Source organism: Mus caroli, unplaced genomic scaffold (genome assembly GCF_978045245.1).
Source record: "Mus caroli unplaced genomic scaffold, Mus_caroli_1 scaffold_13, whole genome shotgun sequence".
Classification (NCBI taxonomy): Eukaryota; Metazoa; Chordata; class Mammalia; order Rodentia; family Muridae; genus Mus; species Mus caroli.
This window is the reverse complement of record NW_028227268.1, coordinates 117631711-117647811: the sequence shown is the minus strand read 5'-3', so window position 1 is coordinate 117647811 and position 16101 is coordinate 117631711. Positions and strand designations below refer to the sequence as shown.

The 16101-nt window shown below is 52.6% G+C and overlaps 2 protein-coding genes across 4 annotated transcripts; one reads left to right on the top strand and one right to left on the bottom strand.

Annotated features, from left to right (window-relative positions):
* Positions 1-130: 130 nt before the first annotated feature.
* Positions 131-12414, top strand: Dbnl (drebrin like). 3 transcript variants are annotated; one of them, XM_021176981.2, is made up of 13 exons: positions 131-296; positions 3225-3280; positions 5013-5125; positions 5712-5786; positions 7270-7416; positions 8711-8788; positions 9006-9157; positions 9269-9317; positions 9594-9687; positions 9932-10027; positions 10132-10241; positions 10967-11072; positions 11591-12414. In XM_021176981.2, exons 1-13 carry the CDS (start codon positions 214-216, stop codon positions 11728-11730), a joined length of 1299 nt encoding a protein of 432 aa, XP_021032640.1. In that variant the 5' UTR covers positions 131-213; the 3' UTR covers positions 11731-12414. The 3 variants fall into 3 exon arrangements, with proteins under 3 accessions (XP_021032640.1, XP_021032639.1, XP_021032638.1); XM_021176980.2 differs by having other exon boundaries at positions 9266-9317; XM_021176979.2 differs by having other exon boundaries at positions 9257-9317.
* Positions 12415-13337: 923 nt separating this feature from the next.
* On the bottom strand, positions 13338-15486 carry Pgam2 (phosphoglycerate mutase 2). Its single transcript, XM_021177661.3, has 3 exons — positions 15004-15486; positions 14728-14908; positions 13338-13562 (listed from the first exon to the last, which is right to left on the bottom strand). The coding sequence occupies exons 1-3, from the start codon at positions 15415-15417 to the stop codon at positions 13396-13398; spliced, it is 762 nt and encodes a 253-aa protein (XP_021033320.1). The 5' UTR covers positions 15418-15486; the 3' UTR covers positions 13338-13395.
* Between the last annotated feature and the right edge of the window lie 615 nt (positions 15487-16101).

Sequence of the window (16101 nt, the reverse complement as noted above, 5' to 3'; positions counted from 1 at the left end):
GACCCGCCTCTCGCGGGTCTTCATCCACCAGCACCCCGCCTCAACTTTCCCCGTAGCCTAGCTCGCATTCTCTCCACTTCCGCTTCCGGCCTCTTGGGCGCGGCTTCTTACGTCAGAGGCGAGGCTTCCGGCCTCCGGGGCGGGGCTTCCGGCCGTCAGTGGAGGCCGGCAGAAAGCTGAAGCTGCTGCATCGCAGGGACAGTGGGGCGTGCCATGGCGGTGAACCTGAGCCGGAACGGGCCGGCGCTGCAGGAGGCCTACGTGCGCGTAGTCACCGAGAAATCCCCGACCGACTGGTAGGCAGCAAGGCGGGGCCGGAGAGGCGCCAGAGCGGGAAGGTGGAGGTCGCGGCTTAGCCGTAGTATTGCAGGATCACCTGTCCACCTTCCTGAAGCCTAGCGAGATGCTACCCCACCCTCGCCACCGCTGTTCCCCAGCGAGTACCCCCGGGCCTCTCCCCAGCCACCGAGTGGTCGGTCGGCTCTGCCCTGAAGATCTCTGCCTGGTTGTGCTTTCTGCTTTCCGCCAGGCTCTGCGTTTCTGGGACCTCATTGGACAAAGGGGTCCCGCGCAGTTCCCCAACTCCCTGGAAGGCGGAAACCACTGACTCTAAACCCTGAGTTCAGGAAGAGACCTTGAAAGCGGCGTGAGCAGTGGGTTGAGGTCATGAGCTCACACAGGGCTCAGTCAAGGATGTCACAGGTCTGGGTCCCTGATTCTGGGACTGAAAATGGGATCCTGTCACCTGTTTGAAAAAAAGGCTCCATCCTTCCTTCACCACCCCAGGAGCCATTACAGTACTGTGAACTAGATCAGAAGTTTCTGGAGTGGCCCTTGCTGAGCCCTCTTAGGTTTCTGCTACATGCATACCAGTCTATAGTAATTCTCTTTCACTTTCCGTTTACTTAACGTGCTTCTGTTAGCCAGTTTTTAGTGCTTCAGTTTCTGAGACATCTGAAGAGTATGGCAGGTGGACAAATTCTGGGGAACACAAACTGGACTTTGGAGTTCTGGTGGGGCCACCACTACCCTGTGGTCAGCACTGAGGGGCACTATACTGAGTTTGCCTGTGTTGAGTCTTCCCTGGAGACTTCTCCTATTGCAGGACTCTGGCCAATCATCTCTTCTGTTCTGTGTTGTCTCTCCTCTTTATCTTTTGGCCCTCTAGTCTTCTCAGGAGCCATCACTGTTTGGGGAATGATACCTCACAACCTAGCTAGCAGTGCCCTTCACCCATGCTTATAACTCTTGACTCACCTTGCTTGCTTGCTTGCTTGCTTTTGAGACTGTGTAACTCGGGCTGGCCTGGAACTCACTGTGTAGACCAGGTTGGCCATGATCTCACCTGTGTCTGTCTCCCGAGCACACATTGAGCCTCCTACTAGAATCATCTGCTCCACCTTGGTCTGACATTGTCCTGCCTCATCCACCCATTGTTCCTTCTGAGGGTGCAGAGCTTGCTCTTTCCCCATACACTGTTCATCTGCCCCAGCAGCCATGCTACTGCCCAGCTTCCTACAGTACTGTATGCAGACAGTGCTGCCACTCCAGTTGAACAGCCTCTGGCCTCCACCCTCACTGTCACAGCCATTTCAGTAGTTACTCAGCAAGATTTTTGTGGCAGGTCCCCACTCGCTAGCTGAGAGAATATCTGGGCCATCTTAACTTCCCTGCCCATAAATGCAGTGGCTTCCTGTTGCACTTTAGTAAAGCCCAGACTCTTACCCTGTCTGCCCTGGTTCCTGTTGCTCCCCCTGCTTACTACTCTGGCCACACCTGTTGACCACCCTTGTGCCAAAGTCTTTCTCTTCCTCAAAACTGCAAGCTAGTTCCTCATCAAACAGAACCTCTGATCTTGCTGCTTCCCCTGCAGGGAACATACTTACACATCATCTTGATTGCTTCTTGTCCTTTATGTCTCTATGCTGGGGTTGTCTTCTCAGAGAGTCCTCCTGAATTCCTAGTACATGGGCCACATGCATGCCTTCAGAGGCCAGAAAAGACTGTGGAGTTCCCTGAAACTAAAGTGATAGTCACTTTGTCCTCTCTCCCAGTTTCATTTCTTTGTGATACAAATAAGGTACATGCTGGGAACCCTCATGGACGTATGTGTGTGTGTGTGTGTGTGTGCGCTCTATCTCTTCCCTACCATGGTCAGGTAGACCTGTTTCTGTCCCTTGTGCCTAGCTGTCATATGTTTTGATGTATGGATTAAGCCATGCAGAAAAAGAGACTGTCAAAAAGAGGTAGTCTTCAATTTGGTAGTCAAAAAAGGTCACACACAGAGCGGGTACCATGACACTGTAGACCAGAGCCATGGCTTTAGTTTCTCTCATCTATAATCTAGCTTCAGCCTCCTCCCTGAAAAGCCTGGCATGACCTGTGCTCATCTGGTTCCTATTACACTCTGTGCACACTGTACATTAGCATCAGGCGTAGGGAAGGTAAGCTCCATGGGGGTCGGACCTTTTAGGAATTGTTCATAGCTGCAGTCCAGTCAGCATACACATACCATGTGTTGTTCACACTGATTTAAAAGAAGAGGTGAGGGTTCTATTGAAGGTAAGAAAAAAAAATCTCTGAACTGGAAATTTTATTTTGGGGCGATATGTGTATTGTGCATGTGTGCGTGTACATGTGCAGATGCACTCACAGGACACACCAGTAGATGGCACCAGTAGATGGAAAACAAGCCACTGGACAACTGTCCATTAGAGCCCTGGTGCCTCTGTGGTCTTAACTGGAACTCAGTGTTGTCATTGTCTACTTTCTGTTGCTATATCTGCCTGGTAAAGTGCATGTTTGCAGGAGAATCTCAAGACAGGAAGCCCTGCTGTCTACCCTCAGGCTACAGAAGGCAGGGCTGATACACACGCAGGAGTACCCAGTGCACCTTTCTCCTTCCTGCTTCTACATTAGGTGTTTGGATTCAGGAATATGAAGACATCTTTAGCCTTTTGAAATTTATGTGCCTGAAAGCCAGCTGAGTGTTTTATTCACTAGTGTGTAGAAAGAACACATAACCCTCCCACTTTTATCCTCCCCTAAGTATATGTGCGTATGTCCTTCCCCAGTCCCAGTGGCTTTCTTATGGTAAGTCCTGTGCTAGCCTCAGAGTAGCTGTTGAGTAGTCCCAGTGCAGAGCAGCTTGTTCCTGCTGCGCTAGGTGCAGAGGAGGCCCAGAGCCCTGAGTCAGCACTGAGCCCACTTGTGTTTCCTTGCAGGGCTCTTTTTACCTATGAAGGCAACAGCAATGACATCCGTGTGGCTGGCACAGGGGGTGAGTATGAACCCAAACAACAGTATCATAGTGAGATGACAAAGGGAGAAGTGTGACTAACTCGGGTCACCGCAGCTGAAGTTCAAGCCATCACAGGCGCAGAAAGAGGACTTGGGTACACAGCCATCTCCTTCCTCCAGCTCAGCTACAGTGACCCTTCCCCAGCTGAGTTTCCCTGCAGACCTTTTGCCAAGTTGGCTTCATTAAGGGCTACTCCTGATCTGAATGCAGACCAGCATCGACCAGGACCAGGGCTAGAGCCATGTCAGCCATGACACACTGACGCAGTTCCATGTTTGTTGGTGAAAACCTTCTTCTCCAGTTGGGCCAGGCAGAGCTGCTAGCTAAGAAGCAGGCTGCTTTCCACTTCACAGGCAGCCCTTAGCTAGGGCACTGCACACTGAGGGTGCCAGTCCTGAAGCTGGTGATGCAGGTGAAGGCCCACACATATGTTCTCTACTTCTGTCCTGCTCTGCTCTTGGGCAAGGACCTCCAAGAACCTGACCCTCACTGGGAGAGGCAGTGCTGCTGCAAGTGGTCAAGGTGTCTGTGCCGGGATACAGAAGAAATTCTTTGTCCGCTACAGGGATAAACTGGCAAGTCAGCCGATCGATCCAGAGATGTCTGAGCTATGAGACAGACCTGTCTGTCAGCTGAAACCCTTGACTCTCCCCTTGCTTGAGGCTTTCATGACTGCCCGTGGGGCCTTCCTAACCCCCTCTACTCCTAGCTCCAAGTGGATGGCCAGAGCATGCTTCCTGCTCAGGCAAATGAGAGTGTGGTCTCAGTTACTATTGCTGATAGAAAGGTCCCTTTCCACTTATGAGCCATTCTTGCTGACACATCCTCTTTCTAGAATTGCCACCAAATGGACATTTCATGTGACATGGTAGGTGCCTGTGAGTTGCGGATATCAGCATTCCTAGCTTCCTGCCAGCACAAAGCAGGACTCTGTTGTTCATCAGAATGCTGACTGCCTTAGGTTCTATGGAGCTCTGTAGCTGAAATGCCCGACCTGGCTTCTGCTATGACCTGGAAGTTTAGAGAGCAAAGCCCAGGGTCAGGAAGACGCTTAGGGCAGCTCATCCTGGCCCCAGGCAGGGATGTGAGAGCTGAGCTTCATCTTTGGAATGCTCTAGAAAGGCCTGACTCTGATGGTCAAGTTTGTGACAAGGGATCATTATAGGCCTATTGTCCCAGGCCTACCTTGGTAAAATTGTCACAGAAATCTAGTGATATGCAGGCATAGTGGCACACACCTTTAATCTCAGCACATAGGAGACAGAGGCAGGAGGATGTCTGTTTATTTGAGGCCAGCCTGGTCTACATAGAGTGTTCCAGGACAGCCAGAAAGAAGAAAAGGTAAATGTAGTATAAATAGCAATTTATTTATTTATTTTTTTTTTTTTTAATTCTAGTTCCCTTCTCAGTTTAGAGAAGTAGTTTAAAAAACAAAACCTATTATGGGTAAAAACAAAAAGTCACCTAACTTGCTGGTCAGAACTCTGCTAAATCGGCTGAGTGGGGTTGATGCCCAAGAATTGGTTGTATAGTCATTTAATTATTTGCTTATTATCTGGTGGTGTGTGCTAGCCGGGCCCTCTCCCTCCGAGCTGCGTGTTCATCCTTAGAGTGCTTCCGAGGCAGGTGGGGTGAGCACTGATGGAGAGGTGTCCCAGGCAGCAGTGGGCAGGGGGGCAGGCTGCCTCTGAGCCTTGCTGTGACTCTGCAGAGGGAGGCCTGGAAGAGCTGGTGGAGGAGCTCAACAGCGGGAAGGTGATGTACGCCTTCTGCAGGGTGAAGGACCCCAACTCCGGCCTGCCCAAGTTTGTCCTCATCAACTGGGTATGTGAATGCGGCCCCTCTGATGCCACTGGGGAAGTTTCTGGTGTGACAGACACCACTCAGTAGGTCAGCAGACCTGTTAGGTGTAAATGGGTGAACGAGCAGGCTAGACTGTTCATCAGTGTGAACCAAGGATTGGCTTTGCTTGGAACTCACCCTCCAATTCATTTCTGCACGATGGACTAGAAATGACTACAAAAGATCCCCACCCTGTCCCCTTCCCAGTGATAGTTCTGATGGAGCAGAGGGGCTGAGGTTGTGTTCAAGAGCACTGGGTGAGAATGTAGATATAGGAGCTCCAACAGAATCTATCTCCCTAGTTGGGGATCGGGAGTGTGTGAGAACTGTTCCCACGTGGGAAGCCAGCGACCATGCTTCTCAGAGAACACCCTGAGCTCCTTGGGAAGTGCAAGGACCGATCCCATCTATGTGGCTTATTTGGGAGAATGGCTTTGGCTTTGGTGGGGCATGGGGACTAGGGAGTATTGCTTAGGAGAAAGAGGGAACTGTTGGGTTCCTGGGAAATATGGGCCAGGAAGTGGCTTTGGAGGAGGCCTGGTTCACGCAGTTTGTGTTTGTGTTGCAGACAGGAGAGGGTGTGAATGATGTGCGGAAAGGAGCATGTGCCAACCACGTCAGCACCATGGCCAACTTCCTGAAGGTAGGAGCTGAACCAAGCCCTGCAGGGCCTTGCAAGGTCTAGTACTATAGAGTCTTGGTCCAGGTGAACTGGAAAGGGGCTGGAATCAGGAGTGGGGCTGTAACTAATGTTCTGTCTAGACAGCAGGGGATGGGCAGAGCCACCTCTAGCTGGCTTCAGTGTGGGCAAGATAAGGACCACTCCAGCACCGATGGAGTACAGGGGGCTGAGTACTAGATTTTGTGTTGCTATGATTGCTCTGTCCAAATGATTATCAGCAAATGGTATAGTGACTCCAACCTTTAATTCCAGCACTCAGAAGGCTGAGGCAGGCAGATTCTTTGAGTTCCAGGCCAGCGAGGGCTGTACAGTGAGGCCTTTTGTCTCATAAAACTAAAAGCAAAAGGGGGGAGTGGTGTTTAAACAGCAGCAAGACTTGGAGGAAGGAACAAGCTGCCAATGCCTTGCCCACATATACTTCTGATGCCCTACCACAAGTAACCCTCTGATGCCCTGCCCCAAGTACCCTCTGAGCCCCGTCTGTCCTCTGATGCCCTGCCCCAAGTACCCTCTGATGCCCTGCCCCAAGTACCCTCTGATGCCCTGCCCCAAGTACCCTCTGATGCCCTGCCCCAAGTACCCTCTGAGCCCCGTCTGTCCTCTGATGCCCTGCCCCAAGTACCCTCTGAGCCCCGTCTGTCCTCTGATGCCCTGCCCCAAGTACCCTCTGATGTCCTGCCCCATGTACCCTCTGATGCCCTGCCCCAAGTACCCTCTGAGCCCCGTCTGTCCTCTGATGCCCTGCCCCAAGTACCCTCTGATGTCCTGCCCCAAGTACCCTCTGATGCCCTGCCCCAAGTACCCTCTGAGCCCCGTCTGTCCTCTGATGCCCTGCCCCATGTACCCTCTGAGCCCCGTCTGTCCTCTGATGCATTCTGTCCCTGCCTGTTAGTTATTACAACCATTGTCACTCATGCTACAGCTGTAATTTTTTCCAATTTCCAAGACACTTTTCCATCACAATTTATAACTCAGTTTTCAGCTGACGTTTTGCATTTCCTTGGTTCCTGGCGGGAAGACTTGAGACTGGCTTCAGTTTCTGCCTACATGACTTTAGACATACCTTAGTCCTTCCATCTGGTGGGTGACAGAAGCATCTAAGTTTTTAATTAAGTTTTAAGGTTTTTGCAGTGCTCAGATCAAAGACATCTTCTCATGTGCTGGCTAGGCAAGTGCTCTGCTACTGAGCCTCCATCCTCAGTGAGCTCCCAAGCATGTCAGACATATAACAGCAGTTAACAAGGTCACGGGAATGGATGGCACGTGCCTGAGCAGGGATTGAACTCAGCAGGAACTAGATAGCATCCACAGCTGGGGAGAGCGGGCCCTGTGTCCTGCCGTGAGCCTTGTGTGCCGCAGGGGCCTTTACTGTGTGGACAAGTAGGGTTGGGCCTGTCCTCTCCCAGCCGCGAAGCCTGTGCTTTAAGTGCTGCTTTTGTGCCAGGGCGCCCATGTGACCATCAATGCCCGGGCTGAGGAGGATGTGGAGCCTGAGTGCATCATGGAGAAGGTTGCCAAGGCCTCTGGGGCCAACTACAGCTTCCATAAGGAAAGCAGCTCCTTCCAGGATGTAGGGCCGCAGGCCCCAGTGGTGAGTCCTGCCCATCGTTATCTTCCTCCATGCCTGAGAGCGGGGACCAGAAATGTAGTTCCTAATGTCGAGGTAACTACATTCCTCCTGCTTGGTGTCTTTAGATGGTAATCCTAACCCTGCTGGGCACCACCCCCACGGGCTTGGCAAAGGCCCTGCAGCTGAGACCGTCCACAGGGGCTTCAGTGTCTGCATGACTTGGATGGTCCCTGGTAGGAGCCATTGTGGAGCGCGTCCGCTGGCTTTATTATGGAGCCTGAAACCACACAGGCATGCATTTCTGGCATCACGTGGAGCTCATGGCTGCAAACCACTTATTAGTCATACAGTTGGGATCCATGGTGACTCTCCTGGATGCTGTCAGCTGACAGCTGTCAGAGGAGCAGCCTGCTTTAGCGCTGCCAGGAGTCTCGGATAAGAATCCTTTTCTGTGCCCATCAGCGAGGACCAGCTTCCACCAGAAACACTCATGTTTGCATATACCCACTGTTCTCAGGATGCCAGGACCTTGCTGCATGGGTTCCCTTTTTTTTTTTTTTTTTTTTTTTTTTGGTTTTTCGAGACAGGGTTTCTCTGTATAGTCCTGGCTGTCCTGGAACTCACTCTGTAGACCAGGCTGGCCTCGAACTCAGAAATCCGCCTGCCTCTGCCTCCCGAGTGCTGGGATTAAAGGCGTGTGCCACCACGCCCGGCTTTTTTTTTTTTTTTTTTTTTTTCCCTTTTGTTTTTACTTTACATGTATGGGTGTTTTGCCTGCGTATATGTATGTGCACTACATGTGTACTGTGCCTGCAGAGAACAGAAAAGTGTATGGGATCCTCTGAAACTGGAGTTAAAGAGGCTACTCCATGTGGGTGCTGGGGACTGGACCTGGTCCTCTGTGAGAGCAGTAAGTGCTCTTGGCAGTTGAGCCATCTTTCCAGCTCTTGTTTTGTTTTGTTTTTTGAGACAGGGACTTGCTCCATAAGCCAGGCTGGCCTTGAACTCAAGAACCTTCTGCCTTGGTGAATTTCTGAGTTCCAGGCCAGCCAGGGCAACACAGAGAAACCCTGTCTCGAAAAGTCAGAAAAAAAAAAAGAGCCTTCTGCCCCGGCCTGTTGGGTGCTCCTAGGCTTTTTTTCTGAACCTCTTGCTGTTTCCCCTCATGGGTGGCGGGCCAGGCTCCCTGGAGCCTACCAGATGCAGGCCTAGTAGCTTTCACCTGCTCTCTAGAGCTGGCAGATTCCCATGCCTCATGGGATGTGTGACGTTCCACATGGTGCCAGACCTCTAGCGTGTACTATGCTGTCTCTAGGGCTCTGTGTACCAGAAGACCAATGCCATATCTGAGATCAAGAGAGTCGGCAAGGATAACTTCTGGGCCAAAGCTGAGGTGAGTGCTGCAGTCGTGAAGGTGGCACACTGACTGACATCCTTCTGGGCGTTACCCTTTACAGCTAGTTAAACTGCAGGCACGTGTAGTTAAGTCACAGGGCATGGTGGGCTAGAGTGCCCTTCCTTGACCTTGGCCCTTTAGGGACCAAGTCCCTGGCAGGGGTGGAGGCCAAGGGGGCTGGCTGCACATGGCTGAGTGAGCAGCTCCCCTGCAGAAGGAAGAGGAGAACCGCCGCCTGGAGGAGAAGCGGCGTGCCGAAGAGGAGCGGCAGCGGCTGGAGGAGGAGCGACGAGAGCGGGAGCTGCAGGAGGCTGCCCGACGTGAGCAGCGCTACCAGGAACAGCACAGATCAGCTGGACCCCCAAGGTTAGCCTCCCTTCACTGGGGCAAGTGGTTCTGAGAGGCAGGGCCACTGAGGGAACAGCCTGGGGAGCTGTTGAAGAGCCTCAGCTCCTCTAATTTCAGCCCTTCCAGCAGGACGGGTGAGCCAGAGCAGGAAGCTGTTTCAAGGACCAGACAGGAGTGGGTGAGTTTTGAGACATCCCTTCATGGACCTGGGAGCTTGCTGATTTGAATCTGTCTTGGCTACTTGGTGAAATCCTTGATCTTGGATTGAAGGCTTAGCCTGAGGTGCGACTCTGCGCATTAGAGAACCAGTAGGGGGAGCCAGGACAGAAGCTCTGGGAAGCGGCCCTGCCAGCACATCTGCTTCCTAATCCCCGTGCTCCCCGACCCCACACATTGTTAGCAGAGCTTGAGGGAGGAGCAGTCGGGTCAAGGCGTGCTTCTGTGCTTCTCCTAGGAGTCTGCTGGGCAACAGGCCCCACACCCACGAGAGATTTTCAAGCAGAAGGAAAGGGCAATGTCCACCACCTCTGTCACCAGCTCGCAGCCAGGTGAGACCTCCTCTGGGCCTACCACACAGCAGGGTGGGCTGAGGGGAAGCCAGAGTCCCATGCAGGGGCTTCCAATGCATGTATTACAGGGTGACAAAGGACAAATGAATAAGGAGAGCTCCCTAGAGTCCAGGTGTCCCTCATGTCCTGCAGTATGGTGTACATTCACACTCTGACACACCCAGGCAGGTAGATGCAGGACGTGCGTCTGGGTGATACCTGATGCATTTGCTGCATTTTCCAGGCAAGCTGAGGAGCCCCTTCCTGCAGAAGCAGCTCACTCAACCAGAAACCTCCTACAGCCGAGAGCCCATGGCTCCTGTCTCCCGGCCTGCAGCAGGCAAGACCTTTGTAACAGCCCGTACAGAGCCCTGAGGGGAGGTACACTTGAGATGGGGAATGTTGTTGGAAGAAGGCCACAGCCTGCTATGTCCTTTGCTGCAGGTGTCTGTGAGGAGCCAGCGCCTAGCACTCTGTCTTCTGCCCAGACAGAAGAAGAACCTACATATGAAGTACCCCCAGAGCAGGACACCCTCTATGAGGAGCCACCACTGGTGGGTCCCTAGTGCGGGTTGTGGGTATAAACACAGGCCTGAGTTTTCTGTGGCAAATGTTAGGGTACTAGGGGTGGGGTTTTTTTTCTTTAGAACTGCTTTTTATCTTATTTTATGTGTATGGACATTTGGCCTGCATACATATGTGTGTGTGTGATGCCTATGGAGGCCAGAAGAGAGTAACAGATCCCCTAAAACCCGAGTTAGGGTTGTGAGCTGCCATGTGGGTTCTGAGAACCAAACCCAGGTCCTCTGCAAGGGGGGCCCCAGGTGCTCTTGGCTACTGGACTGTCTCTCCAGCCCCTTTACTGCTTCTTAAAGACAAGATCTGTGTGGCCTTCAGCTGGGGACCCTGGACACAGCTCCTGAGTGCAGGGTCGCAGCCACGCACAGCATCATTCTGTTGTGCAGCGTGGATGAGAGAATCCTTCCCACCTGAGCATGGTAGGAAGCAGCCTAGCAGTGAGTGTGTTCTTGGTTGCCTTGGAGCCGTGCCGTCCTTCGGGATGTGTGAACCAGTGCTGCTGCTTGCATTGTAAGATGCCCAGAGCTCCTTGCAGTTGTGTGCTGCCCTGAGCATCTGCCTTTGAGGCGAGAGCTGTGCTGCAAGTATCAGGCCCCCAAAGCCCTTCTGTACTCTGTGCCCTGGCCTCAGCCCCCAGCTTAATCTGACCTGGGGAGAAGGCTGAGGCTGGGGTGATGCCATCTTTCTCAAACTCTAACAGGTACAGCAGCAAGGGGCTGGCTCCGAACACGTTGACAACTACATGCAGAGCCAGGGCTTCAGTGGACAAGGGCTGTGCGCCCGGGCCTTGTATGACTACCAGGCAGGTAAGATCCCCCACCTGACCGTCACAGGGCACAGAACATGAGGTTAGGGGACAGACGTGTATAGGGGCTTCAAGGAGGTCAGCTCTAGAGGATGTCTGGAAGGAAAGATGTGAGGTGGGAAGCCCTGGGGAGAATGGCCTGCCTTGGAGCCTCAGTGAGCCTCCAGTTAGCTGCTCACCAGCAGGAGTACCTGTAGCCATCTTTACTGTAGACCTTCCAGGATTGATCACTCAGAGAGGGGCAGCCTGGATAATGGCTCCCGGCCTTCCTGAGGGGAGGCCTTGGGGAATGGGCTGGGGGTTGTGGTGCTGCCTTTTACAGGCGTGCTCTGGAGAGCTGTGCTTTGAGAGCTGGCCACTGCAGTTACTCACATTGACTTCAGGCTGAATGGCAGCGAGCTGTTTTTGAGGAGGAAACAGGGAGTTTCTGACCTTTACAGCAGGAAAGGCCAGCCTCCCTGGGGCCTGGTGAGGGGTGTGGCAAGGCCCTGAGATGCCCCTTTACTTCCCTCCCTGCAGCTGATGACACCGAGATCTCCTTTGACCCTGAGAACCTAATCACAGGCATCGAGGTGATTGACGAAGGCTGGTGGCGAGGCTATGGGCCTGACGGCCACTTTGGCATGTTTCCTGCCAACTACGTGGAGCTCATAGAGTGAGGCTGAGACCTGGCGTCCTTCTCCACCACAAGTGGCTTCCTTGTCGCCTAAGGAGGAGGCCAAAGAATTAATATTTGGCACTCTTCCAGGAATGGGACTTCAGTGAGGACAAGACTTCCTCTGCCTTGAGTGCTCCTGTTACCCCAGATGTAGCAGTGTCCCACTGCCTCCCGCACCCCTCAAATGCTTACCGCAGCCCCTAGGCCCTCTCCAGCCTTACACTTGACCCCAGTGGGAATGGCATATTGAGCCAAGGTTAACCAGTGACCAGCTCTGGATGACCTCTGTCCAAGGACAGCAGCACTGAGACATTGGACTCAGAGCAGGGACATCTGAGGCCACAGTGTACACTTGCCTTTCTTTCTGGGTGGCTTCTAAGGGTGGTAGCTGCAGCTGTTTAGAAAGGCCCTTGGGAATTGTGAACTTAAAAGAGAATTGCTTTTAGCAAAATCTTGACCAAAGTTAGACTAGACCATGACGGTTTTGACAGCAGGGAGGTTTTCTCACAGGAGGCTTCCCTACCTTGTTTATCCCCGTGTCTGTGCAGTGGGAAGGAGGGATGGGATGACCAAGCTTCCATCTCTGGGAATGTGCATATTCAAAGACATGCATCATGTGGTTCATCTATTGCGTACTATACCCTGGCTCAGTCCATCCATGTCTGATAAATGAATCTAAGCAGTGCGGTGAGGCCCACAATCCATCTGCCCCGCTTGTGACCTGAATGGGGAAGAAATCCAAGCTTAGGCTCTGTATTTGCATCATACCTGAGTGTGTACATGTGTGTGTACACATACGTGCCCTCAGACTCTGTTTAGCCTCCTACAGGAAGTATAAGTGAGCAGACATGATGATGTATGCCCGAAATCTCAGCATCACAGGGAGGCAGAGGCAGGTGGATCCCTGAGTTCAAGGCCATGAGCCTAGCCTGGTGTTCACAGTTCCTGGACAGCCAGGGTTAACTGGTGTATAAATGATATAACTGATGTCAGAGCATTCGTGCATTTCAGTTTGGAAGAGGCTGTTGCTACAGTTTTTTCCAGGGACCCCTGCAACATGGTCCAGCACGCATCTGCTTGGAGATGCTGAATGGATATGCTTGACTCCCAGGCTAACCCACTGGCAGCCTGGAGTGGAAATGCACAAGGAAGCCCCTGACATCAGGCAGTTGTCAAGCCTACTTCCTCCCCATCTTCTGCCTGTCCTTTAGGCATTATGGTGATAACAGGTCATGGAGGCCCAATGAGCTTAAGCGGTTGCAGGCTTAGCTAATAGGTTTGTTCTGCCCTGAAGGTACACCTAGTGTGCCACTTAAGAGGTCACAAGAATAGCACAAAACCACCCTGAAGGAAGTTGGCCAGGAATTGTACTTGCTGTTCCTCAGGGAGAAGGCCAGATCCCATTACTTTTGTCCTTCATAGAAGCAAGTGGTTCATAGCTTCAGAACCACTACAGGGGTTGGTCACACTACACAGGGTGTGCAAGGTCCTGATTCTCCCCCAGTAGCCTGGGATGGTGCAGGGCTTCTGCCTCTACATGGTGACTTGGGATAGCTGTCACCCTGGACCTAGGCGGCCTGTGACTAGCCAGCTGGCCTGGGTGGACCGCACTCAGCTATATTAAACATGGCGCTGTGCAGAAGTAACTTTATTGCCCCGTGCACCCTCACTTTGCCTTTCCCTGGGCAGCAACAGCTTCCATGGCCTTCCGAACTGTCTCTTCGTCTCCCAGGAACCTCATGGGCTTGGTGGGCTTCAGATTCTGGTCCAGCTCATACACAATGGGGATTCCAGTGGGCAGGTTCAGTTCCATGATGGCCTGGTCTGACATCCCTGAAGCAGAGGAACAATTCATACAGAATGGCCTTTGTGGGCCTGTGGTACTGGGGTACTGCCAGTTAACCCATCCTTGAGAGCAAGGCCCCAAAAGTGTACCTAGAAGTTAAGGGAGACCTGGCTACAGAAATAGCCCAACAGAGAGACGAGAACATCCTCCGTGGTAGCTGTGGCACACGCACGCTCTCAGCCCAGTGAGCTGGCCAGGCTAATGAGGGTTTGGAAGGATGACATTTGGTGTCTAGAGCTTCTAAATTCTGAACTGGGGAGGAATGGGAAACCTGACCCAGTGCCTGCTCCTGCAGCCCCTGCCTGGAATAGCAGCTCAACCTTTGCTCTTGCCACCACACCCCTATCAACAGGGAGGACCTGGGAATGTTCCCTGGGCACACCCCATGAACCTCTTTCCCAGAACACAGCCCAGGGAGGAGGGGCAGAAGCCTCGGGCTGCCGCTAGGAGCTGGAGAAGTGGATCCCACCCCCAACCCTTTCTTAAGATCCCACCAAGTCTAAAGGTCATCCAGAATCTAATATAGACGTCCCGTGTCTAAGACCCAGTTGGGACCATAATTGGTAACCTCCCTACACCGATAGGCCCCCCTTCCAGGCCTGTCTACTAGCCCTTGCTCTTCAGTTAGGAGCACCACCACAGGCCTAAGTTTTAAGTAGCTCCATATTTCTGCACTCAGCTGCCCTTTTTTTAGCCTATAGAAGCCTGAGAGGTAGGGGAACACATGGTTCAGCTCTGTGTGGGTGGATGGACTACGTATTGTACCTGAGGCAAAGGGACCTCAGAGTCAGGGCACTTTGTACATAGACTTGAAGAAAAAGAGGAAATGCAGGCAGCACCAGGAGAGATAGCAAGCGTTTTATAACAGCTCAAGTGGCTTGATTCAGCAGGAAGCCAATACTTGGCGTTGGTGGCCAGAGCTCAGACCCCTTTCCCCAGTGGGTGCCGGAAGCCTGCTCTACCTATGATCAGCTCCTGTGGGGTGCCTCAGCTATGCTGTCTGTGCTGACTGCATACTGGAAATGGGACAACACAAAGTATTACAAAACTCCTGCCTCCTTCAACTTCTGAAACCCTGACATCTGTAAAATAGCTGAAACAAATGAACCTCAGTGGTTTCTGTCTCACATCTTTCCTGAGAGTAGGCCTCACCTTCCAGATGTTTCACAATGCCCCGAAGGCTGTTCCCATGGGCTGCAATAAGCACTCTCTGGCCAGCCTTAATCTTAGGTGCGATCTCCTCATTCCAGAAGGGCAAGGCCCGGGCAATGGTGTCCTTGAGACTCTCACAGGTAGGCAGCTCCCCAGGCTTCAAGCCTGCATAGCGGCGGTCCTGGGGACAAGGGCACAGGAACATTTCTCTTTTGTTTACTGGGTAGCCCTCCCCCCTGGGCTCCCAACCTTCCAGCTTCCCAGCGTGTGGCCCACCTTGCTGATGGAGGTGTAGTAGTTGTGTTTCTCATCCATGGGTGGTGGGGGGGTGTCAAAGGAACGCCTCCAGATCTTCACCTGCTCCTCCCCGTGCTTTGCAGCCGTCTCAGCCTTATTGAGGCCTGTGAGGCCACCATAGTGCCGCTCATTGAGGCGCCAGGTACGCACCACAGGCACCCACATTTGGTCCGTAACATCCAAGATGGTCCAAAGGGTGCGGATAGCCCGCTTCAGCACCGACGTGTAGCAGATGTCAAACTCTATCTTGGCATCTTTGATAGCGGTGGCCCCCCGCTTGGCCTCCTCTGCTCCCTTCTCACTCAGCTCTGCATCAAACCAGCCACAGAAACGGTTCTCTTGGTTCCATGAGCTCTCACCGTGGCGAACCATTACTAGGCGGTGGGTGGTCATGGTGGCAGGGGACACAGGAACTCTGGGTGGCAGCTGCTTGCTTGGCCCTTTAGGCTTTATAACAGTTTTCCCAGCCCCCACCCCAGCCCTAACTGCCAATCAGCATTCCAGGAGATACAGGCAGAGGCAGGCAACCAGTAGCAGAACTGGGGGTGGGGTGTAGTCCAAGGAGCTGAACTTAAAAATAGTCTCACAAAATCATCAGCTCAGATGACAAGCCCCATAACCTGGCACCTGGTGCCAAGCCGCATGGGGCTGCAGAACTGGACCAGGGTGAAGGGCAGGAGTCAAACCTGGGGGTGTTCTCCATGTGGAGACACTCTGACATCAGCAGCTTTCAATCCCAATTGGCCCTCTCCTGATCAGGTAGAAACAACTATTCCAGGCCCTTTTCTGATATATACGTATATTGAAAGACAGAGTTGAATTATGTGACCCAAGCTGCAATCTCTCTTCAGCCTCTTAATACAATTAAGACAAGCACAAGCGCATCTCGGGAAGAAGTCTAGCCTAGTGTCAAGGTCAAGGGTATGTATAAGATATCCATACAGAGAGGTCAGTGTGTAAGTAAGTAAGTAGGCGTGTCTGCAACAGTGATTGTTCTCTGCCCAGGTGCCTGTCCCAGTGTACATGCATTGTCTGTGTTGCTGTGTGGTGAGGCAGGGAGTGAGCACACACGTTTTA

What these genes read in the sequence shown, in the direction of transcription:
- Dbnl (XM_021176979.2), top strand. Translation starts at nt 214, where the DNA reads ATGGCGGTGAACCTGAGCCGGAACGGGCCGGCGCTGCAGGAGGCCTAC. An exon ending in AGTTTGTCCTCATCAACTGG is followed by an intron (nt 5,126 to 5,711) that starts GTATGTGAATGC and finishes TTTGTGTTGCAG; the next exon opens with ACAGGAGAGGGTGTGAATGA. An exon ending in TCTATGAGGAGCCACCACTG is followed by an intron (nt 10,242 to 10,966) that starts GTGGGTCCCTAG and finishes AAACTCTAACAG; the next exon opens with GTACAGCAGCAAGGGGCTGG.
- Pgam2 (XM_021177661.3), bottom strand. Translation starts at nt 15,417, where the DNA reads ATGACCACCCACCGCCTAGTAATGGTTCGCCACGGTGAGAGCTCATGG. An exon ending in ACTACACCTCCATCAGCAAG is followed by an intron (nt 14,909 to 15,003) that starts GTGGGCCACACG and finishes CCTTGTCCCCAG; the next exon opens with GACCGCCGCTATGCAGGCTT. An exon ending in CATTGTGAAACATCTGGAAG is followed by an intron (nt 13,563 to 14,727) that starts GTGAGGCCTACT and finishes CCTCTGCTTCAG; the next exon opens with GGATGTCAGACCAGGCCATC.